We start from the raw sequence: 23,818 nt of genomic DNA on the forward strand, positions 1-23,818 counted from the left end.
CCAAGTTGAGCTGTTGTTCAGCATCTTAGCTGTAGAGGGCAGTGTCACTGGCCCTCATATGTGGGATCCGAACCGGGGTCCTCTGGCATCCCAAGCCAGTTCTTAACCATCGTGCTACTCGGCCGGCCCTTCAAATATTTTTTCTTTCCCTGTCTCTCTCTTCTTCTTCTGGCATTCCCATTACATGTATACTAGTATCCTTGATATTGCCCCAATAGGTCTCTGAGGCTGTGTTCATTTCTCATCTTTTTTTTCCTTCATTTTTCAGGTTGGATAATTTATATCGACTTAGTTTCAAGTTTCCTGATCATTTCTTATTCTGAGCCCTTCTAGGGAATTAGTTCATTTCAGTTATTTTACTTTTCAGCTTCTGAATTTTCATTTGGTTGTTTATTCTTTTTTAAGAATAATTATGATTTTTCTATTAATTAAGTCATTGTTGCAATGCTTTACTTTAAATCTTTAAATATGATTTCCTGTAGTTCTTTGAACATTTATAATAGGTGCTTTATACTTTTTGATAAGTCAAACATCTGGGAACATCTGTGTTTTCACAAATGTTTATTTGCCTGTCTCATAATTTTTTTTTGTTTAATACTGAACATTTTAGGTAATATATTGTAGCAACTCTGGATTCTTACTTTACTTCTTGAAGATTGTTATTGCTTTGTTTATTCGTTAATCCCTGAACTAAATCTTTGAAATCTGTCTTCCCTGTCAAATGTGGACTCTGATATTTCCACCAGCTTTTTTCTTGTTTTTATTTTTAAACCTCATTTCCTAGGAGTTGCCCTGTGTCTGCATACCTTAGTGTTCTGCCAGAGATTGGGTTGAGGTTATGCTGAAAAACCTCAAGCCAGTAAGACTTCTCTCTGCTTATGATTCTGTGTATGAGCTGAGGAGTACAAACTTCAGGCTGTCTGCAGGCTTGCCCTGGCTTTTACTTTTACCCAGGCTCTCTTGTGTTTCCTTTGCACTTGTTCACAGGCGCCACTGGCCAGGGATGTGTGGGTGGCTCAGGGCCTCTCTGGTTTCTATTGTGCATGCACTCAGCCTCTAGTTGACCCAGCATATGTGGAGAGCTTATCAAACTGCTTATAGTTGTCTCACCCTCTTACACTCCCCATTAAATCCCTGGTCAGTCTGCTGGTTCACAGCTTACCCCAAACAGTGCCACGACTTCAGCTTCTCAGTACTGCCAGCTTCTCCTATTCTTGACACTCTAACTGACAATGCTGCAAATTAAGTGAGGCCCCTTTGCCAGTGGCAGTGAAGCAGCTGGTTTTCACAACCTGCTCCATCCTTGTTGAACTATTGCAACTGATAGAGCTGGGAGCCGGGGTAAAGGGAGCAGCCCCCAGCAAGGATACCACAGACTCATGCTGTTCTTACCCAAAGTTCAGTAATTTTTATGAATAAATGTTTCTTTGATTGATTTTCAGAGTGATGAAATGGTTGCTTTTGACAGTTTTGTCTAGCTTTATAATTGTCTTGGTGGAATAAGATTTGGTGTCCTCCTCTCTCTGTCATGCCTGAAGTCGGATGACTAGAAAATTCTCAGCCACCATCATTATCTCTTCAAGTATTGCCTCTTCCATCTAATCCCTCTTTTGGAACTCCTATGAATTGTATGTGGGACCTTCTTATTCTTTCCTCCATGTGTCTTAACCTCTCCTTCATATTTTCCATCTCTTTGCCTCTCTAGACTCCCTTCGGCTAAATTTCTCAGATGTATCTTCTGGTTCACTATTTTTTTCTTCATTTGTATCTCATCTACTATTTAACTCTTTAATTGTGTTTTTAATTTCACTGATTTTTTTTTCATTTCTATAAACCTGATTTGGTTCCTTTTCAAATCTTTATAGTCTTTCTTCAAAGCTTTTATTCTCCATATGTTTTCAGTTTTATCTTTTAAGTTTTAGAAGTTTTAAACATAGTTTAAAAGCTCATCTGTTTTAGCTAAGGTAACCCTAGCTGTTGTTACAGGTAAATCTTGACTTCTCAATGGCTTACCTCAATAACAGTTTAGTTCTTGTTTATGTCACAGTTTGTATTAGTTATCTATGGCTACATAATAAATTACCCCAAACATAGTCTCTTAAAAGAACAAATATTTATTATCTCACAGTTCCTGTGGGTCAGAAATCTGAGTGCAGCGTAGCTGGTGCCACCTGGATTAGTGTCTCACAAGGCTTCAGTCAAGGTGTTGGCCAGGCTGGCAGTCATCTCAGGGCTTGACTGGAGGAAGATCTGCTTCCACACTCATTCACATGGTTCTTGGCAGGCCTCAGATCCTTGCTGGCTGTTGGCCACAGACATCAGTTTCTTAACATGTGGGGCTCACCATAGGGCTATTCGCAACATAACAGCTTATTTCTCCCAGAGCAAAACTCTGAGAAAGAGTGAGAGAAGATGTCCAAGATGAAAACCACAGCCTTTTTGTAATCAAATCTCAGGAGTGACATCCCATTGTATCTGCCATATTCTAGTCATTAGAGGTAGGCCAATAAGTCTAGTTTGCACTTAGTAGGAGGGGACTGCGCAAGGGTGTGAAGCCAGGAGATGGAAATCATTAGGGGCCATGTTAGAGATTGTCTATCTCTTGGTCTAGCATTAGTTCATCTTGAACAGAGCTTTATCTGTGAGAATCTTGAGTAGCCTGGGTTAGTGGGTCCCCCAGGAAATATTTTGCAATCACTTTTGTTAGATTATTCTTGGTCGGGGACCATGTTGTGTTAATTTAAAAAATTTTTTTTTGGGGGGGTGGGTCTGTCCCATGCATGCTCATGTAGACACAGAATCTTGTGTCTGTGTGAAGAGTAGCTTGTAGGTGCTCATTCTTAGATTTGTTTCCTTTCCCTTCCCCTTGTGCCTATACTATAGGCTAGCTTCCTTATCATCAGTCTGTGCTAATAATTGTTTTTTTTCCCCCCCTAGTCTACCTTTTCATCAAAGGTTTCCCTTTTCCTACTTTTATGCAGGTTCTCATTTCCAATTCCTTGCTTCGTGTGGGCTCAAAGTCTTACAGCTTCACCTAAGTTGGTGTTAAAACCTAAGCCCTTTGGTTAAAACCAGCAACCCCAGCCCCCACTTTCCTCCTCCACTGGGCTGTTTGCAGCATTGGCTCGCACAGTTAATATTCTGATTTTCTAGTCTCCTCTTTGCTTTTCTCCCCTGGGGACTTATCTCGCTTTCTTGTGAGCTCAGCTATGCATATAAAGCAATGTTTGTTATATTTTATCTGGTGTTTTAAAGTGTTTTGAAATGGGAGGGTTTTTCAAGGTTACTAAACTAAATGGCATATGTAAAGTGTACAGCATGTGACCTAGCCCCCAGGTGGACCCACCAACTCTACCCTGGACAATTTTCAATGAGTCCCAAACTAAGTATTTTCTTCTAAACATCCCACACCTTTGGAAATATTTATTGATCCTGAGTCGGGTTTGAAGAAACGCTAAGGTTCTTATTTCCCAAGAGGATTCTTTGACTTTGACTCAGAGAGGGCTGGGGGCCGGGGGTGAGAAGCAGGGTGGAAGGCAGTCCAAGGATAATAGGAGAATTCACAGCATAATGCTACAATTTTATAATTATAATACAGTAAAGATCAACTCAGGTGTAATATTGCTCTGAGAGTTTATATGATTCTACAGTTCCCTTGGGTCCTGATCTCTTGTTGGAATCCCAGAAGCCCCCCTTAGCCTGTAGAGATTGAAGGTGTGTGGCCCCAGGGAGTTTCTTACCCTCCCTCTGTCTGCCTTATATAGAGTTTGTTGTGGGAATAGCATATGGTTGGGATTTCAAGAGCTTAAGAACCCCTGGGAAAGAGCGTTCTCTGAGAGGTATTTTCACTGTGATTTAAGAACCTCCTGCTACTAATAATAGTAGCTGATGTTAATTGAGCATTTGCTATATGCCAGAGATTCTGCCTAGTGCTTTACATACCGAAGCGGGCTGGAGGTACAGAGATAAGCTGCAGAGTGAGAGTCCTTCCATCTCTGGTGTCCTGATTTGAAAACAAAACGCTCTTTGATGGGGTTAGATCAGCTCTTGTGTGCTCTACAAGGGACCCTCTGGGCTGCATTGATTCTATTTGGGGAGTATCCTGAGCCTGGCATAGAAATAGCAGGAGGTAGATCAGTTCCTGAGCTTCAGGAAATACTGTGCCACTGCTGGTCCTTGTTACCCAGAAGTCCAGAGATAGGAAACTGTGAGGTAGACTCACAGGAGTCATGGTGAAGTTATAGCTGTCACAGGAGTGTGGCTTATGTCAGTCAAATATAGGTTAACGTAACTTCCACAGGATCTTGGATTGATTTTTCCATGGCCTATGACTTCTGTACACTTGTAATAAAGTTCCATTACAAAAAGCTGCAGAAAGAAGTCCAGAAAAAAACGACTGACCTCACATTGGAACCACGGAGTCTGAATCTCCAGCAAATTTGGCTCCGCACTTTGCAGCAGCCAAAGCAAAGAGAGGCATTTGGTTAAAGAGGCTTGGGTTCAGATCCTTGAGGTGGGGCCTGAGTTAATGTCGGTTTAACAAGCTTCCCAGGGGATTCTGATGCTTAGCAAACCTGGCGTCAGAGCCAGGCATTTAACTTTGGTTTTAACATGTACAAGCTGGGCATCCTTGGGCAGTTCATCTGCCTTCTCTGAGCTTTAGTTTGCCCATCATTAGAATGGGATAGAAATTCCTCCTCAGCCTGATGTAGACTCTTGTGATGTTATGTTATGCTTTGGAGGCTGAGTTATGAAAACAGTAAGCTGCATTTTACACATGGATGAAGGCATACCTTTGGGCCTCTGTGGACTGCTCATAAATATGAGGCCATGAATCTTTCCTGGAAGATGACACAAGATGCAGCCATGAATACTTGCTGTCACATTCACCATGTAGATGCTACTGAGGGCTTTGTCCTTGACTTCATTCCATGGCCTCTACCTAATCACTCATGGGAGAATTTCTCTTGGGCTCGGTGACAGAAAGAGTTGTGGCTCTCATGAGTGGTGGCCTGTGTTTACCAGGTAGTCCCTAAAACCTTCACGTGCCACTGACAGAGCTTACTCTGTGCCAGTATCTGTACTAAATGCCTCACATGTTTTTCTCTGAGTCCCTTAAAAATAGCCCATGAAGATGGTACCATTATCATTCCCATTGGACAGGTGATTAAACTGAGGCCCAAAAACTTTAAGTACCTTTCCCAGGCCACACTGCTAGGAAGTAAGAGAGCCGGTGCTTGAGTCCAGGTGGGTCTTACTTCACAACCTGTGCAGGCAACCCACAGGCTATACACCTCCATTTGGCTGCTCGAAGCTCAGGGGCGGATGCGCATCCATCCTGTGCTCTGTGTATAGAGCTTACGACGGGACCACCTTTTCTTACCTTTGTTTTTTTCTTTGTGCCAGTTTTCTCCTATAACGCAAATGAAGCTGCAGCCTCTGTGGTATATTTAGTCTTCATGCAGTGTTGTGCGACACGGCTCTGTGAACAAAATTTTTGTTTTGCCTTTTTCTTAGCTGCTTTAATTTTTTTTTTAAACGTCATGGATTCTGTGCCACAAAACATCAAAAACAAAAACGAGAACCTCATCCAGCAATGGCTGAACTTTCCTCAGAGGAGGAGGGCAGGGAAGGAACCAGTGGGCCCAGCCAGAACCCTAGTTAGTGGGCAGAAAGTGGGGGTGGGCTTGGAAAACTTGAAGGTTAGTAATTTTTGCTCCATCACTTACCCGTTAATTTCTGTCCTGCTGCATGGTTGTTTTCAATCAGTCTTACAATGTAGTGGATCATAAATAGTAAAATGAAAAGTGGCCTTCCCTGCAGCCTCCCCACCCCCATACTAAAAGAGGGTTGCTGGCAGGTCCCTGGCCCTCTCCCTCAGGGTCAGGTGAGAGATATGTGAGGGCTGGGGACTAGGTGGAGAGGAAGATGGGGTGGTCTGGAGGCCCGACATTTGGGAGAGGCATAGATGGGATGGAGGGAGGAGTATTTAGAGGAAAGATGGACCCCTAAGGCCAGACCCAAGGCATTTTGGGGAGCAGCACAGGGCAGAGGTGCCTTTATCTTTCTGTGCAGAGAGTGAGGGTTTCTTTAGTCTAAATGCAGAAGGGTCACACAGAGACACAGCCTCTGCAGCTCTAGATATATTCCTATGACAACGTGCCTCAGAGATTCCCCCTTACCCTTTCCCAGCACCTCAGTAACTGTCTCCTCGATCCCTGTCCCCAGCTCAGCGAGGAGTTGAATCAGCAGCTGGAGGCCGTGTGCGGGTCTGTGTTTGGGGAGCTTGAGTCCCAGGCCGTGGACGCCCTGGACCTGCCCGGCTGTTTCCGCATGCGGAGCCACAGCTACCTCCGGGCCATCCAGGCCGGCTGCTCTCAAGACGACGACTGCCTGCCCCTCCTTGCTGCCCCTGCCTCTGTCTCAGGGAGGCCCGGCTCCTGTGAGTATGCAGAGTCTGCCTCCAGCTGGGCCCTAGTTTGGAAAGCGCCCTGGGGTCTGGTTCTGCCCGCCCCCCCCTCCCCCGGCCACCGCCGTGCTGTGTGACCTTGGGCAGATCGTTCGCCTCTTTAGGACGGATGATGGGGAGAACACCCTTGGCTCTTTGCGAGGCAGCACGTGGAGACCTAGGCACCAAGTGGGTGTGTGGGGTGGTGGGCCAGCGACACTTGCCAGGAGGCGTTTCTCACCCGCTGCATCTCTGCTTTCTTGGCCACAGCCTTCAACTTCAGAAAGGCCCCGCCCCCCATCCCGCAAGGAAGCCAAGCCCCGCCCCGCATCTCCATCACCGCCCAGAGTAGCACCGACTCCGCCCACGAGAGCTTCACCGCGGCGGAGGGCCCTACCCGGCGCTGCAGCTCCGCGGACGGGCTTGATGGCCCCGCCATGGGCGCGCGCACCCTGGAGTTGGCGCCGGTACCACCTCGGGCCAGCCCCAAGCCCCCTACACTCATCATCAAGACCATTCCTGGCAGGGAGGAGCTGCGGAGCCTGGCGCGGCAGCGAAAGTGGCGGCCGTCCATTGGAGTGCAGGTATGGACGGAGGAGGCGCCGACGAAAACTCTGGCCCTGGCCGGTTGAGAATGGGTTGAGGGGGTCATTGGGGTCTCCTGGAGACATAGACCTTCCTTGGCTTGCTCTGAGCTGCAGGTAGCCCCTGTGCCTGGTCATCCAGCCCCAGCCCTTGTCCCTCTTCCCGGCACTGTCACCCCTACTGGTGAATGAAGAGGGCCCAAAGGTTGTCACCTTGATTGCTTTTGACCTCCTGGGTCTGTCATCTTGTTCAGGCAGATTGTCCTTGCAGCATCTGCCAGCTGGCTTGGGGCTCAGACATTGCTGGCTCTGGGAAGGGCTTGTGTCCTTGGTCTAGCTCCCGCCACTGATTTGACGCCTCAACCTTGCCACCAGGTGGAGACTATCTCAGACTCGGACACTGAGAACAGGAGTAGAAGAGAGTTCCACTCCATAGGAGTACAGGTGGAAGAGGACAAGAGGTAAGTATGAGAGGGGCCATCTCAAGCTCCCTTGGGGGAGAAGAGGAGAGAGGGCTGCACAATGACCTCGCTGGCCTGGTCTTCCTATGTGCCACCCTCTCTTCCTGGGGGAGTCAGAGCAGCCGCCGAGGTTATCCACAGGGATGGCAGTCATGAGATCTACAGGAGTTCTCCTTGTACTCGAGCCTGTCCCAGGTGCTCTGAGGTGGACAGCAGATAAACAGTGGTTGAAGGAAGGGGGGCTGGGAGAAGTAACAGGTAGGTGCTGAGCAGGCCTCCAACAATTGTCCCTTACAGGGAATAACAGGATCTTGCTAATCCCTCATTACTTCCTGTGGTGTACAAGTATGTGAGCTCAAAAAGAAAGAAATAAACACGAAGATTTTCTTCTCAGGAGTCCCCTGGCAGATAAAACACTCCTCACCTGGCTCACACAAGCATTTAACCAGCTGGGGGTACCTATTACATACCTGAGTCTGTGGTGTACCCAAGATGGTAGAATTACCAGCAGGCACCATTCTGGTATTAGGTGGCCTCAGAAGCACCCCTTCCTTAATTTCCAGTAGAAAAGTTAGCATTGTGAGCTGTGGAGGGAATACTGGGAGAAGTCCCACTGTTGTTGCGTTTCTGTGGGGAGACGCTTTCTCTAAGAACCATGTGGCAGTGCCACAGTGGCCCATCTGCCCTCTGGGCTGCAATGCTGCCAGGGCAGTGGCCCTAAGTATGGTGCCTATGAATCTGCCTGTGGCTGGCTGTAAGTTTCATGGTAATCTGTGTTGCCCAGGCCACAGCCACTGGAGGAATAAAACTAGAGTCCCAATAGCGGTCCCTTGCAGCTCTGTTCTCAGTTGCCATTGTTGAGCCTTTAGAGCTCCCCTAAAGTTTCCACAGTGATTTCTGGGAACCCCTAGGGTGTTGTATGTGTGCCTGATCAGATCTTCTCGGGGTTCCTGTAGGAATCACCATTTTTCTCCATTCTTACTCTAGCTCCATGCAGTTCCACATGCTCCTGAGGCTGTAAATGCCTCCATCAAAGGTGGCAAAGAGTTTCTCCTGTTGCCCCATCATTCCTGAAAGCTACTGTCCTCTAAACTCTTAATATTTTACAAAGATCACAGAAAAGTAGCAGTTTGTGGCCAACCCAATTTCTCAAGTCCATGACTTGAGTTCTTGAGAGGTGGGTTGGGGGTCATGGATGGATGCAGCTCTGTGTTCAGAACCCTGTCCCTCTACCACCCACTGTAATGCTGCCCAGTGAACCATAAACCAAGCCTATGTGCCCCCACTTACTCCCCTCCTGAGGCTTCTTAGCCCCTCATCCAGATATACTCCTGGGGTCCACTCATTCCTCCTAACAAGCCTGAATCCTGGGAAGAGTGCAGTAGGCATTCTACTGAGATTCGGGCTAAATCAGCAAACTTTGTCATTCATTCATTGTCATTCATTCAGAAAATACTTATTAGGCATCTGTTATATGACAGCTCCTGTTAAATGCTCAGGGAAACATCAAAGACACGACCCTTGCCCTCATAGAAGTTATGGTCTAGAGGGGAATCAAGGCAATGAATAAATCATCCATGAATAAAAATATGATCACACTGTGGTATAATATGTAATGGGATATTATTAAACATTATGGTGGGAATATGAAAGCAAAAAGCAGGAACTAAGAGAGAAGGAACCTTCTTTAGGTAAGCAGGTGACATTTAAGCTGAGACTTGAGGATTGCCAGGTGATGATTGGGCAGGGGGAGAGGGCGGCCTTTCCTGGAACGGGGGACTAGCATATGTGAAGTCTCTGGGGCAGGAAAGAGTTTGACCTGGATCAGGGACTGAAAGAGGTTCATGTGGCTGGTGTGGAATGGGATGGGGCAGTGGCGGGGGCCAGGTCATACCAAACATGGGCATGATAAAAAAGTAGAATTTAATTACAACTAATGAGTAGCCATTAAAAGGTTAAAGAAGGAGTGCGACATGATCTAACTTATGTTTACAAAAGATTACTAGCTGCTGACTGGAGAATAAATTTGAGGGAATAGTGAGTATGGAGAGGCTAGTAAGCAGAATTTTTTCATCATCCAGAAAAAAGGTGATGGTCTTTTGCATTATGGAATTTGTGTTGGGGATTTTTTTTTTCTATTGTATTTTATAATTGGGCACTGCTCATGTATGGGGACACTATTAAGTTTTGTGTATTGATTTTGTGTTTAGCAGCTTTGCTGCTGTCTCTCATTAAGACTCATTGTTTATCTGAAAATCATCATGGGTTTTCTATATAGTCAGTTATTTTTTCTGCAGATGAGGATATTTCTTTTAAACGAGTTTTCTTGTAATTTATTTTTCTTGTAATAGTGCATTGAATAGGATTTCTAGTTCACTGTTGAGTGTACCACTCTTGTCCCATTCCCGATGTTAGTGGATATCTTCTCAGTTCCCACTCTTAAGTCTGAAGATGTTTGCTACAGATTTTGATGAATACTATTTATCAGGTTGAGGAAATTCCCTTTTATTCCTAGTTGGCTAAGAGGTTTTATTTTATTTTTTTTTTAAATAGAAAATGAGAGTGGAATTTTACTGAATGCACTTTTAGAATCTACTTAGATGATCATAGATTTTCACCTTTCCTTTGTAATGTGGTGAATTATATTAAGGGATTTTCCATGTTGACCTGACTCATTCTTTTATTTCTGGGATAAACCCTGCTTGATACTATTATTAGTTTGGATTAAGTTTGGCTGTGACAGGGCCTCAAGAGTGTCTTAATGTTTTTCTCTCTCATTAGAAAAAAAAAAGCCTGGATGTAGAAGTGCAGTGTCAGGGCCTGAGGCTCCTATCTTACTGCATTTCCACCCTTTGTTTATCATCCCATATCCAACACGCTGAAGTTCAAGCTCCAGCTGTCCTGAGCAGTAGGAAAAAGACTTCCTTAAAAAAACTTCCTGACAGTTACACACACACTTTCACCTGCATCATATTGGCTAAAACCTCATCACGCGGTGGCATCTAGCTGCAAGGGAGGCTGTAGAATAGTTTTTTAGCTGGGAAGCAATGTGCGATGAATGGAGCACACAGCTGAAAATCAGGGTTCTTATAGCTATAGACAAAGAGAAGAATGGATATATGCAACTAGCAGTTTTGGTCACAGACTTGTATTATTTTTATATACCTTGCTGGATTTTGAATAGCTATAACTTTAAGATTTTTATATCTGTGTTCATAAGTGATGTTGGACTACTGTTTTGCTTTTATTGTTGTTATTCAATTGAGGCATTAAGGCTATGCTAGACTCATAAAATGAGTTTGGTAGCATTCTCTGTGTTTCTGTTCTTTAGAACAATTTGTGTAAAGTCAGAACTATCTATTTCTTAAAGGTTTGGTAAAGGTTGCCGATAAAACTGTCTCAACCTAATGCCTTTTGGGGATAAGAGAAACTATTTGAACTACAGCTTCAGTTTCTTTAGTTATTGATCTATTCTGGTTTCATTTTTCTTCTTGAGTTAAATTTTGTGATTTATATTTTTCTAAAAAAATGCACCAGTTTCCAAAATTGACAGTTTTCAAAATTTGGGGCATGAATACTCTTTATCATAGTATCATAACTTCATAGACTTTTATTGTATCTATCGGTTATGCCCCCCTATCCATTCATAATACTATATATTTATGCCCTACGTCACTTTCTTGATCAGTCTTGCCTGAGGTTTGTATATTTTTATCATTTAAATATATTTTTAAATTATATTTTATTAGTCTCTAAAAAACCCAGCTTTTGGTTTTGGTGAGCATCTCTATTGTTTCTTCCTCTTTTACCTTTAATATTTTCTTCTGATACTTTGTCTTTTTTCAGTTTCTTGAATGCTATTTCTTATTTTCTAACATATGCTTTTAAAGCTATAAACTCCCTTCTAACTATACTGCTATAGCTGCATAAGTTTTGAGATGCAGTGTTTTCATTGTTTAGTTTGAAATAATTTGTAACTTTCATCATAATTTCATTTTTAACCCATGAATTGTTTAGATTTTTTTGTTTGTGGGTTTCCAAATGTATTTTGGGGGAAAGAATCTACCTTTTCACTTTTGGTTTCTAAATTTTCTACATTGTGGTCATAGTATGCATTCTGTACAATGTATTTATTCCTTAGAATTTGTATATATATATATATATATATATATATATATATATATATATATATATATATAAAATTGTGTATATGTGATCAGACATATAAATTATATTTTTGAAATGTTTGCCTTTGATTTTGTTTTTTTTTATGCTTGATCTACCATTTCTGAGAGAGGTGTGTTAAAATGTCTTGCCGTGATTGTGGATGTGTCATTTTCCCTGGTAATTGTATTAATTTTTTCTTTATTTTGCAAAAGTGCTGCTTAGAAGTATTCAGGCTTATGATTGTTGTAGCCTTCTTGGTACGTTTGCCCTTGTATCATTAAATAGGCTTCTTTTCATCTTTACTGGTGGTTTTTTGCCTTGAAGTCTATTTACCTGACTTTATTGCTGTGGCTGCTTTCTTTTGGTTAATTTTCCAGTATATCTTTTTTCCATCCTTTTATTTTCAATCTTCCTATGTTTTCCTGTTTTAGATGTGTTGCTTATAAGCAACATGGAGCTAGAGTTTAGCAGACACATTTAATTCATTTATATGCATTTTGATTACTAATTTATTTGGACTTATTTGAATGCATTTCAAATGGAATAGAACATTTGAAATGCATTGAACTCATCAAATTTACTTTATTTCTCTTTTTCCCTCCACTGGTTTGGAAGTTTACATTTTAGTCATTTAGTGATTTTCTTCAAATTTTTAACAAATATAGTTAATTTCATATTTTTCTAATAAAGCCTAAAATTAGTATTTCTCTGCTTCTTAGGCACAAAACAAGTACCTTGGAACACTTTAATTTCCTTCTTAACTCCCTCCTCCCATCTTCCATGTTATATTTATCTAGTATTTTGATTATACCTCTTTATTAAAAAACTCTTCTAAATCAGTTGTTGTTATATCTTTTATGGCTTAATAGTTTAGGTTTACAAACATGTTTTAACAATTTATGTGTTCGCTATTGTTTGTTACTGCCCACTCCTTCCTCATGGGCTCAATTTCCTTTATGCTGAAGTACTTCTTGATCTTGGGACCAGTTTTAGAGTTAATATCTCAGCTTGAGATTTCTGTATTTCACTGCTAGTACTTATTTGAACCCCACACCCACACACAAAGCAACCTTAATGTTTTGTTTTCTCAGCATCCTACTTCCTGGCCACGTTCCTGAATCATGACATGAGTTTTCTAGTGAAAGTTTGTAAATGAAACGACCCTTTTTGGCTGCTGACTTTATGCATGGGGTCTTCTTCCAGCTCCCCAGGGTGCACAGGTTTGGGGTCTCTCTTTTCTCACTGGGTGTTACCATCTAGTCTCTAGATGTGTCTGACCTCATATTCTTGTGGCTCATTTGGCTTAGATTCCCTCTTACTACTCATGTTTTGAATTTTTTTTTATTTCTGGTACCTGAAGATTTCTTTTTTCTATTTTCAAGCTTGGCATTATAGCAAAACTACTTTTTTAACTTTATTTTATCCAGCATTTTTATATGTTCAAGGGGTGAATTGGAGCTTCCTAAGCTGGTTCAGCCTGCAATACTGATCAGTTGTCTGTACTAGGCTGACAGCAACAGAGAAAGACAGAAGCGGAGCATTTGGAGTGACGTCAGGGAAGGGTGGGGACAGGCAGAGAATGAGGGCTTCCTTGCTCTTGTGTAAGTGCTCAGGGAGGTCTTGGTGGGGTGGGCTGGTGAGGGGAGATGGTGAGATGGCGTTGGATAAATGTCTGAAGAACTAAATTGCATCATGGTCATTTCTGGCTTTGGGACTTTGGGAAGGTGATCATGCTGGGAATCCAGAGGGGGTGACAGGTGGGGAGAGAAGAAATCTGGCGCATCTTTCTGGCCAGGCTCCCTTGCTTGTCTGCTGAAGGCATCCTTAGTTGTACACCTGTACTGTGCATTCTGTCCCTTATGTCCCTGGCACTTCAAGTCTGACTTACCACACACCATGCCCCAACTGGTACATAAAAGTGAGCCATGAATACGAGCAGCCTTTCTAGGCAAATATCCAGGACTAGCCCCCTACACTCAGTCACCTCATTTTCTTGGACTCTCTTATCCTTGCTTCTGTCTTGCTGGTCACAGTCTCTCTCTCTCTCTCTCTCTCTCTCTCTCTCTCTCTCTCTCTCTCTCTCTCTTTCTCTCTCTCTCCCCCCCCACTTCCCGCCCCCAGCCCCCTGCTTTGGTTTTAAAAATTGCCAGGGAGGAAAGGCCTTTTTTTCTGCCTTTTAGGGTGTTCTTTGCTAACCTGTTGGGTGAGGAGTTCAGATTTATTGCCTCTGATACCTGGGCATTGTCTGCGGGTCCTTCCAGTTGCCCATCATCAGTGGTACTTGGCTTAGCAATATACAGGGGTTGGAGTTAGTGCCCCTTCAGTTCTGTCTCCACTGCACCCCACCCAGGATTCATCGGTTCACAGATATTTATTGTATCCCTATTATTTGTCAATTACTATGCTGGACACTGAGGTGAGCAGAATCAGACATAATCCCTGTCCTGTGAAGCTTACGGCTGCATTCATCTAAGAACATCATACATGATATAGAAGTAACAGCTGTAAAAGGTGCCATAAAGGAGTGGTCTGTACGCTATGAGAGTGCATAATAAGGTGCTTTGACCCAGCCAGAGGGGTCAGGCATGGCTTCCCTGAGGAAGTGACATTTGAGTGGAGATCTGAAAGATGAACAAAAATTAACTAGGTGAAAATGGGAGATAAGAGTGTTCCAGGCAGGACCAGCTTGCACTAAGGCTCTGTGGTAAGAGGGAATATAATTAAGAAATGGTTACCAGCCCTGTCTTAGGGCATCCTACCTTCCTCCCAAGACCCAGCACGCTCTGGGCCATGATAAAAGAATGCATCAAATGTCCTTGCTGAATATTAGTATAATGTTCCTGGGATCCTTTGAGAACATAGAAACCATTTGATTTTTGCCTCTAACTCTCTCTAACTAGGGAGCTCTCCTGTATCTTCCAATTATAGATTCCTCCCACCAAGAACTTATCTTAAATTCCAGAGTTAGCAAAAGCAAAAGAAAACAAAACAAAATAAATTAAAAAAACAGCAGAATATCCAATTAAGTTTTATTATCAGATAAACAATTAATAATTTTTAGTATAAGTATTTCCCAAATATTGTATGAGACATGCTTATACTAAAACATTATCTGTTATTTATTTGAAACTAAAACTTAACTGGAGTTCTGTATTTTATCTGACAACCCTACTTATACCCACAGGGCTACCTGGAGAACTCTGTGTAGGAGGGCACCCCTAATACCCTTTCCTTAGCATCATGGTCATTTCTGGCTTTGGGACCTTGGGAGGCGAGTGTGCTGAAAGAACAGAGCCCCTTGAGCTGTGGGAAGGAAGCTTTCATCCTTATGAATTTATATTCCAAGAACAGTCCTGCAAGAGCAAAGAGTTGCTAACTGACCACAAGCCTTGGGCATGGACACTGCCTCCATTCCTAAGCCATCAACTTCAGGATGGTTCCCGACTGACCATCACGGCTCTTCTTAAATTTCCCTCCCTTGCCCTACCTTGGCATCACTGTCATAGCCCCCAGGCTGAGGTGGGGGACTCCGGGACCCCTGACTGATTATATGTTTAAGCTCTTAGATGCTTTCTCAAAAAGGGCGCTAGTACAATGGCTGAGCCTTGCTGAAATGTCTCTGCTCTTCCGTTTCCCTGCCCACTCCCCGCCCCACCCCTGCAGCCTGCTGCCAAATACTCTTGGCAAGACTCTTGACAGCTCCTGGATGTTGAGCGTTCCTTAGACACTGTGTCTCTTGGGATGGTCCAGTTTTTTCCCAGAGCCTCTTGTGTTATCCCTTAGAGAATCACAGTAAAAATGTCTCCCTGAAGTAACTATGATAACAACATCCAGAATCATCAGTTATGTGATCATTGTCACCCTAAGGAACTTGAGGGGAGAAGGGCTCAGGCTTGGGGAGAAAATATTGTGAAACACATTGTTCTGAATTAGTGATAATTCATAACCGAAGCCAGTTTCTGTTCTGTGTTTACAGCTATTGGTGAAGACCACAGCAAATACTGTCAAATCCAAAACTAAATAGGGACATAAGCCCTATTCACTTACCCAGACTTCACTACCCTGAAAATGTATCTGCTATAGTTAGGATGAGGTTTGGCTGTGAGTTACAGAAAACCCCCAAATGATAGTAATTTAACTATGATAGAAGTTTATTTCTCTCTTGCTTAGAAGTCCAGAGAGCATCAGCTGAGGGCTGGTAGGGGCTCTCCAGTGTCAGGACCCAGGCTCTTTCTATCTCATTGCTCCTCCATCCTTAGCACTTGGCTTCCATCTCATGTTCTGAGATGGCTGCTTGAGGTCCAGCCATCATGTCTGCATTCTGGTCAGCAGGGTGGAGGAAGGAGCAAAGAAGGGCATGTTTTCCTTTTAAGAACATTTCCTGGAAGTTGAACATACCACTTCTGCTTACATCCTGTGAATGAGAACTTGGCCACATGGCTACACCTAGCTGTAAGGGAGATTGGTAAACCAATCTTTATTCATAGTAGCCATGTGTCCAGCTTAAAATTGTGGGATTCTGTTACTAAGGAAAAAAGGATGTTGGAGATGATTAGTGCCCTCTACCATCCTTTCTTCCAATTAACCAACCAACCACCCAACTAACATTTATGTATGAGCAACTGCCCTATTTAGTAAGGGAGACAGATATGCAAATAGCTCACTACAATACAATGTGATATGGAGTATAAAAGAGGGTTTATTCAGAGGGCTATGGGAGAACAGATGGAAATGATCAACCGCAATCACAATAATTAATAACTACAATGCCCTAGCTGGGTTCTCAGAGCTACAGTCCCGTGATGTTTTGCCCAGCTCCCTTTCTTTTCAGCCACAATCTGTCCAGCCTCTCCATATAATAGCTGACATTTACAATGGGCAGGCCAGGTGCTGTTCTAAGTTCCTTACATATATTATCTCATAGCAATCCTATGAACGGGTAATATTATCATCCTCCTTTATAAATGAGGAAACGGGCACGAGCCATAGAGCTGGGTGTGGGACCCAGGGCGTATGCGTGCTTAGCCACTCTGCTGGGCTGCTTCCCTTAAAGCTGCTCATTCTTCTTTCTCCCACCTCCGAATCTCCATCAGACTGCCTCCCTGCTCACGTCATTGGAACCATTAAGGTCATCTGGTGGGACCCCTCTCCACTTCCGGACCAACCCCCAACTTACTTGCACGTCTTCCCTTGCCTCCTGTACCAGTCCTGCCTCAGGGGTGAGGCACCTGTCTTCCTGATGAAAGCCACCACTCTCCCTCAATCCTAGGGGATTGGGCTGGGTTAAGAGCCTCGGTTGAAGAGCTGGCTTCTCCACAGCCATCCTGTACTAAATTGATAACTGTCTGTTCTCGGGAAATCACTTAGCCTCTCTAAGCCTCAGTTTTCTCATCTGTACGTAGGGGTGATACTAACACCCTCACTGTGGGACTATTTGTGAGGGTGAAGCATGTGTATTCATGTGCAGTGCTTACCTGAGCACTTAGTAAGTACTCAAAGGGTGTTATTATTTATCCCCCTTATTTCTGGTTCCTTGGACTACTGCGTCTCTCTTTTCTATCTTCAATTGATTTCTCTTTACAGGTTGTATTAGTTTCCAATTGCTGCTGTAATAAATCACTACAAATTGAGCGGCATCCAATAATACATATTATTATCTTACATTTCTAGAGGTTGGAAGTCTGAACTGGGTTTCACTGAGCTAAAATCAAGGTGTTAGCAGGACTGATCCCTTCTGAACGCTCTGGGAAGAATCCGTTTTGCCACCTTTTCCAGTTTTTAGAGGCTGTCCATATTTCTTGGCTTGTAGCCCACGTCTGTCTTCAAAGCAAGCAATGGCGGGTGGAGTCCTCGCAATGGCATCACTCCAACCCTGATCCCATCGTCCCAGCTTTCTTTGGCTCTGACTCTCCTGCTTCTCCCTTTCACTTATAAGGATGCTTGTGATGAAATTGAACACACCTGCACAATCCAGGCTCTTGTCCTCATCGCAAGATCCTTAACATCATCTTATCTGCAAAATTGCCCTGGGAGGTAACATATTCACAAATTATTCTGCTTGCCCTACAGGTTCTCGCCCCTCTGGATATGGCATGTGAGAACCACCCTAAACAAATACCCCTCCCTTTTTTCCCCAGCTTTATCGAGATATAATTGACAGATAACCAAAACATCCCTCCCTTAAAGGTACACCGTCTTCTCTCTTAACTTCTAAACAAGCTCTTTGAAGGAATTGTCTTGCCTAGATTTCTCCACCTCCTGACAAACCCTGCCATCTGCGTCTGCCCCCTATCCTCCACCAAACCGACTCTTACCCTGATCACCAACGGCTTCCATTTTGCCAAATCAATGGACGCCTTTCATTCTCAACTGGCTGCATTTTCCATGTTGGCTGCACATCCCTTCTTGAGACCCATTCTGTCCCCAGTCTGCCTTCAGGTGACTTTGTGCTGGTTTTCTTCCTTGTCCTCTCTGGCTTAGACACCTTGGGGGCTACGCTATCTCCACCTACCCCTGAAATGTCTGTGTTCCCTGGGGCTTTGGTTCTTTGTTTCATTGCTCTTTTCTTGGGTGATCTTGTCCTGCACTGCTGGTTGTAAATGCCACTTGCACAAGGATGACTGAGTCCTGCTTGTGCTGTGCAAATCCCTGGCCCCTGCTGGGAGTGTTGGTGAAGATTGTGCTTCCAGTAACCCCACAGGCTCCTCAACTTTTTTGGTCTTCCTTGAAGTAGACCCAGTGAGAGAGCTCCTTGAGGTACTGACTTGAGATCCATAAAGCCTGGGGCACTTATGCTTCTGTTCTAGACTGTGTGGAATAGTCCAAGAAAAAGTGTGGTCCGATCTTCAATGCTGTATTTATTGGGGCAAGCCTCACCTTTACCTGTGTGGTTTGCAATTGTTGGAGCTCTGAAGGAGCCAAAGGCTAACAAAGGTAGCTTAAAGCCACAAAAATATTCAAAGGGATCCAATGTACATTCTAACAGTTCAGTTAGACACACAAGACTCACTGGAAACAGATAATTTAACCAAAAACAGTGGGGCTGCCTCCAAATGCAAGAAGACTGCTGAGGGAGGTATGATACTGAGGGTGGTCTTGGGGACAGTCCGGAGATTCACAGAGGAAGAGGGGACTTCAGCAGAGAATGGACAGGGAGTGAGGAAGGGGAAGGCCATTTCAGGCAGGTGAATGGCATGGGCAAAGCCTTAGAGTCAGTCAGATGCAGTATAATATACTTGCGGAACAAGGAGAATGAGGGGGAGGTGAGGTTGGAGAGAAGGACTGCATCCAGAGTACATGCTAGCATCAGGTAAATGCTAGCATAGGAAGCTTGAACTTTATTTGGTTGGCAATGGGGAGCTATGGGAGGGTTTTGAGCAGGGTAATGAGTTGAGCAGAGATCAGCTTTAGGAAGACTTACTCCGGTCCTGGGTGGATTGGTGAGGGAATGTTGGGTCCCAGGTCTGAAAATATGCAAGATGTAATTTTAGAGAGAGGAGGTGCCTTGGCAATTAATGGTCCATTCCTATCATTATATATTAGATGGCCTAGTCAGCGGTTCTCAACCTGTGGGTCGCAACCCCTTTGGGGGTCGAACAACCCTTTCACAGAGGTCGCCGGGTACTCGTATGTGGGCGTATCTGCATGTGGGCCTGGAGACGGATAGAGGAGCGGTGTCTCGAAAATATGTGTTTTCCGATGGTCTCAGGAGACCCCTGTGAAAGGTTGAGAACCGCTGGCCTAGATGGAGGGTGAGTGACTTCCCAAAGGCACACAACAAGGCCAGCATTAGAACTCAGGCCTGACTCCTAGTCCAGTGCTCGTCTGTGCTGTGCTGAGTGGAGGCAGAGGCATCTGAAAGGCTGATCCAATAGTCAAGGCAGAGGGTGATGCAAGTCTCGACTAGGGCAGCACAGGGCAGACACCAAGGTGAAGACCATGTGGGAGGCAATGCAATATGTTCTCGCTTTCTTTCTCTGTGGGTGGGGGTTGGGACATAGGGCTCATTGGAGACTGCACATGAGTGCATCTCTCTTTCCTGGGTCCTGCAGCATCCTTCTGGGCCTGGTTTCTATGGCAACAGGCTCCCAGCAGGCAGCCCGCCAGCTGGAGGGAAGCAGGCAGGCAAAGCAGGCAGGGAGAGAAGGCCTGGGCAGCAAAAGGAAAGCTTAAGTTGTGGGGGTTGGGAGAACCTTTTGGGAAGCTGGAGGGGTCCGTAGAGCTGGTCCCCCAAGTCCCTCTCTCCTGACCACATGGGGGTGGAGGTTGCTTAGGACACATAAGCCTTTCTTTTTTGGTCCTTGAATTTCCAGACCTCAGACTTCTGTTCACTTCTCCCACCTCCAAATCTCCTGACTCCCACTTCAAGTATTGTCTGACCCCAGCCTCATGCACCCAGGGAGCCACTGACTTGTTCATAGAAAAGAGCCCCCACTCTGAACCCAGAGGGCAAAAAAGAACAAGGCCAATTGACTTTGTTTTGCATATGATTTGCATATTATTAACTCAAAGGCAAGAAATTTCCAGGCCTTATGTCATTCCTGCCGACAACTTAATTCAACTCCACTGACACCAGCTTACTGTCTGGCCAGGCTCTGGGCTGAGCTGTGCGAGTCCCTAGTGATGAAGTCCTCCCAGCTGCAGCCACCTCCCTTCCCCCAGCTGCTCCAAGGCAGTTCTTCCTGATGTTCTAGCAGCTGGTGCCTTGGGAAGTGCTTGGGCAGTGGAGCTAGCAGCTGCCCTGGGTCTAAATCCTGGCTCTGCTACTTTGTGCTGGGCTCCCATGGGCCTCTCTGGGCCTTAATTTATTCATCTCTTCGTAGGCCTGAGGACATATTAAAATGCTGAAATACTTCCGTATTTATTGGTAAAGAGCCACCACTCTGGCCCCTCCCTGGCCTCTCTGGTCCCCCTTCAATCCAGCTTCTGCAGGGCGATGCTGTAACACTTGGTCTGTGTCTCTTCTGATTGGTGTATGCCAGCAGCTGTTCTGCCCATGGAGTACAGGTTGTTAAATACTTTAAGTATCACCTTGTCCAGAGACAGTACAGCAGGTAGGTGTATATGTGCCCACCTGTTGCAAGGACTGATATATTTAAAGGCCCTGGATTAATGTCCATCAATTTGTAGATTTCCTTTCTCATCTGCTTTCCTTTTGGCCTGGAGTCGGGGGTAAGGGCTGGGATGATACTCTGCCAGGGCAGAGATGACAGCCACATCTCTCACCAGGCGGGCCAGGTTCAAGCGCTCCAACAGTGTGACGGCCGGTGTGCAGGCAGACCTGGAGCTGGAGGGCCTGGCCGGCCTGGCCACAGTGGCCACAGAAGACAAGGCCCTACAGTTTGGACGCTCCTTCCAGAGGCATGCCTCTGAGCCTCAGCCCGGGCCCCGGGCCCCCACCTACTCAGTCTTCCGCACGGTCCACACACAGGGCCAGTGGGCCTACCGCGAGGGCTACCCACTGCCGTACGAGCCGCAGGCCACCGATGGGTCGCCCGGTCCTGCCCCTGCCCCCACCCCCGGCCCCGGGGCCGGTCGCCGTGACTCCTGGATGGAGCGTGGCTCACGTAGCCTCCCCGACTCAGGCCGCACGTCCCCCTGCCCACGGGATGGTGAGTGGTTCATCAAGATGCTGAGGGCAGAGGTGGAGAAGCTGGAGCACTGGTGCCAGCAGATGGAGCGCGAGGCGGAGGACTATGAGCTGCCCGAGGAGAGTGAGTGAGGGGACACTGCATGGAGGGATCGCGGCTGGGGGTGGGAGGGGCAGTAGCATACTAGGGGAGCTTTTTGGTTGGACATGTGTGTTCCATCCTCACAGTTTGGCTCTCTAGCACCAGACCGGTGGCGGGTTCCCATTGGCAGCAGTGCATTCTGGGAGCCCTTGGAAGGAAGCAGGGAGCAGCTTCAGAGGACAGGGCTAGGACTGGGGAAAGGGACCAGGTGAAAGGGCCGGGCCTTCTAGGAGATGGCTGCCAGTCCAAGTCACCAAGTCCATGGGGGCTAAGGGAACTCTTCCAATCTGTGCTGGTGTGGGGATCTGGGCCTAATCCAGGTGGTGGGACCAGAATTCCAAGGCAGAGGGGGAGGAAATTAAGCCAGGAAGATATGCTTTTTCCCTGCAAGTTCAATCTGAGGGGATACCCAGTCTTACCCCAGAATGCCCAAGTTGATGGGGTAGTGACTAGGAAGACAGGAGTCATATACGTGAAATTATTTAGTAATTCTTAATGCGCCAAGGAGTTGTACGCTGGTGAGTGAAAAGTTCAGCCAGTAGGTGGTCATGGAGCTAGGCCTGGCTAAGGCTATAGGGCTAGGCTGGGGCTGGTGTCCATCTGTTCTCTGACATTGGAGGGAAGGACACAGGAGGATAAGCACTCGAGAAATGTACCAGGTCTGACAATGAAGTTCACGAACTCATCCTAGAAAAAGTGCTACATACTTCATTGCTGAATATCAATCACTATGGTCGCCTTCGAAGTACTCCCCTTGGGAAGCTATGCACCGATGCCAGCCCCTAGTCCACCCTTCAAAGCAATTTTGGAACTCTTTTTCTGGAATGGCCATCAAAGCTGTCTTCGTATTTCCCTTGATGTATTAAATGTCATCCAAATGTCTTTCTTTCAATATTTCCTTTATCTTCTGGTAAAGAAAGAATTTATTTGGGGGCCAGTGACTCCTCACGTGAGTAGGGAGGGTGTTCCAATACAGTTATTTGTTTACTGGCCAAAAACTCCCCTCACAGACAGTGCCGTGTGAGCTGGTACATTGTCGTGATGCAAAAGCCATGAATTGTTGGTGAAAAGTTCAGGTTGTCTAACTTTTTCACGCAGCCTTTTCAGCACTTCCAAATAGTAAACTTGGTTAACTGTTTGTCTAGTTGGTACAAATTCATAATGAATAATCCCTCTGATATATCAGAAAAGGTGAGCAACATCATTGCAACAAGTTTGCAAACTTAATTGTCAGACCTCGTAGGTTGTATAAAGGAAAAAACATCCGTCTCTGAGGATACAGTCTTCTTGGTAAAGTGGGATAGGAACTGCTTGTTAGGAACCTGAGGATGGGATGGGGAAGGGGGCAGAAGGAGGCATGGATAGAGTGCCAGATAATGGAAGGCTCCGAGTCACTGAAGGCAGACTTTCTGGAGGTTGGGGATGGACGGACATCATTCCCCTCCTTGAATCTCCTTCTGCTCTCTAGTCCTGGAGAAGATCCGCAGCGCTGTGGGCAGTACACAACTTCTCCTGTCCCAGAAGGTTCAGCAGTTCTTCCGGCTGTGTCAGCAAAGCATGGTGAGTGCCCATGGGTGTAGAGCCTATCAGGTGTGTGTACCTGTTGGGTGACCCAGGGTGTGCACATGCCTGGGGGTGAGACCAGGTGTTTACGTCCAAGAGGGAGAAGCCTGCGCTTTCTTGTTTCCCAGTCTGCCAGTCCCCACCCCACTCTCCCAGTTTGAGCTTCCTGACAATGAGGATGGATGGGGCTTTCTCTGATCCTGGCTGGGGCTCAGACCTCCCTGACTGCCCCTTCTCTGTCTTCTTCCTCTACAGGACCCCACTGCGTTCCCCGTGCCCACCTTCCAGGACCTGGCGGGTTTCTGGGACCTCCTGCAGCTCTCTATCGAGGATGTGACCCTCAAGTTCCTGGAGCTACAGCAACTCAAGGCCAACAGCTGGAAACTCCTGGAGCCTAAGGTGGGGGGAGGCCCTTTCAAGCCAAGAGTCCTGGAACATGCCCCTCCCCAGAGAGGCAGGTGTGTGGGGCGTGGACGACTGGGGAAGAGATCCACTGGCAGCAAAGGCAGCCCGGGACAGGTGATGGCGACCGTCATCCAAAATGACCACATTCTTGGTCACTGCTGTCTGCCTGGCCCCAGTGCTCATCGCTGCCTAAGCTGCCAGAACTCGGAGGTGGCTGCAACCACCTTGGACCAGCTGTAGTTTAAGGGGACAGAACTAGAGCTTTCTGAAGGGCATACCCTCAGCTCGGACCTAGGCACAGAGGGGACTTTGAGGGCCTCCTCGGCCCTTGTCTCTCTAGACCTTCCCTGTGATGGGGACCAGAAGCCTGGTATGTGAGCCCTCATGACCCTGCCTGGGTCCCTCCCCACCTATAGTGGGAGCGAACACTCTGATGCCAGTTGCCAAGAACGGCACCGC

At 45.8% G+C, this 23,818-nt stretch overlaps 1 protein-coding gene across 2 annotated transcripts in view; it reads left to right on the plus strand.

The window, feature by feature from the left end:
• Nucleotides 1-23,818, plus strand: part of DLGAP3 (DLG associated protein 3) — a 59,007-nt gene that overhangs the window by 34,067 nt on the left and 1,122 nt on the right. For both annotated transcript variants that reach the window (XM_019658953.1, XM_019658963.1), the window contains exons 6-11: nucleotides 6,229-6,442; nucleotides 6,719-7,032; nucleotides 7,408-7,493; nucleotides 20,889-21,373; nucleotides 22,860-22,951; nucleotides 23,210-23,353. In XM_019658953.1, coding sequence (XP_019514498.1) covers nucleotides 6,229-6,442; nucleotides 6,719-7,032; nucleotides 7,408-7,493; nucleotides 20,889-21,373; nucleotides 22,860-22,951; nucleotides 23,210-23,353 — 1,335 coding nt within the window. The remainder of the gene's footprint in view (nucleotides 1-6,228; nucleotides 6,443-6,718; nucleotides 7,033-7,407; nucleotides 7,494-20,888; nucleotides 21,374-22,859; nucleotides 22,952-23,209; nucleotides 23,354-23,818) is intronic.

The sequence above is a fragment of the Hipposideros armiger genome, unplaced genomic scaffold, assembly GCF_001890085.2.
Source record: "Hipposideros armiger isolate ML-2016 unplaced genomic scaffold, ASM189008v1 scaffold_10, whole genome shotgun sequence".
NCBI classification, from domain to species: Eukaryota; Metazoa; Chordata; class Mammalia; order Chiroptera; family Hipposideridae; genus Hipposideros; species Hipposideros armiger.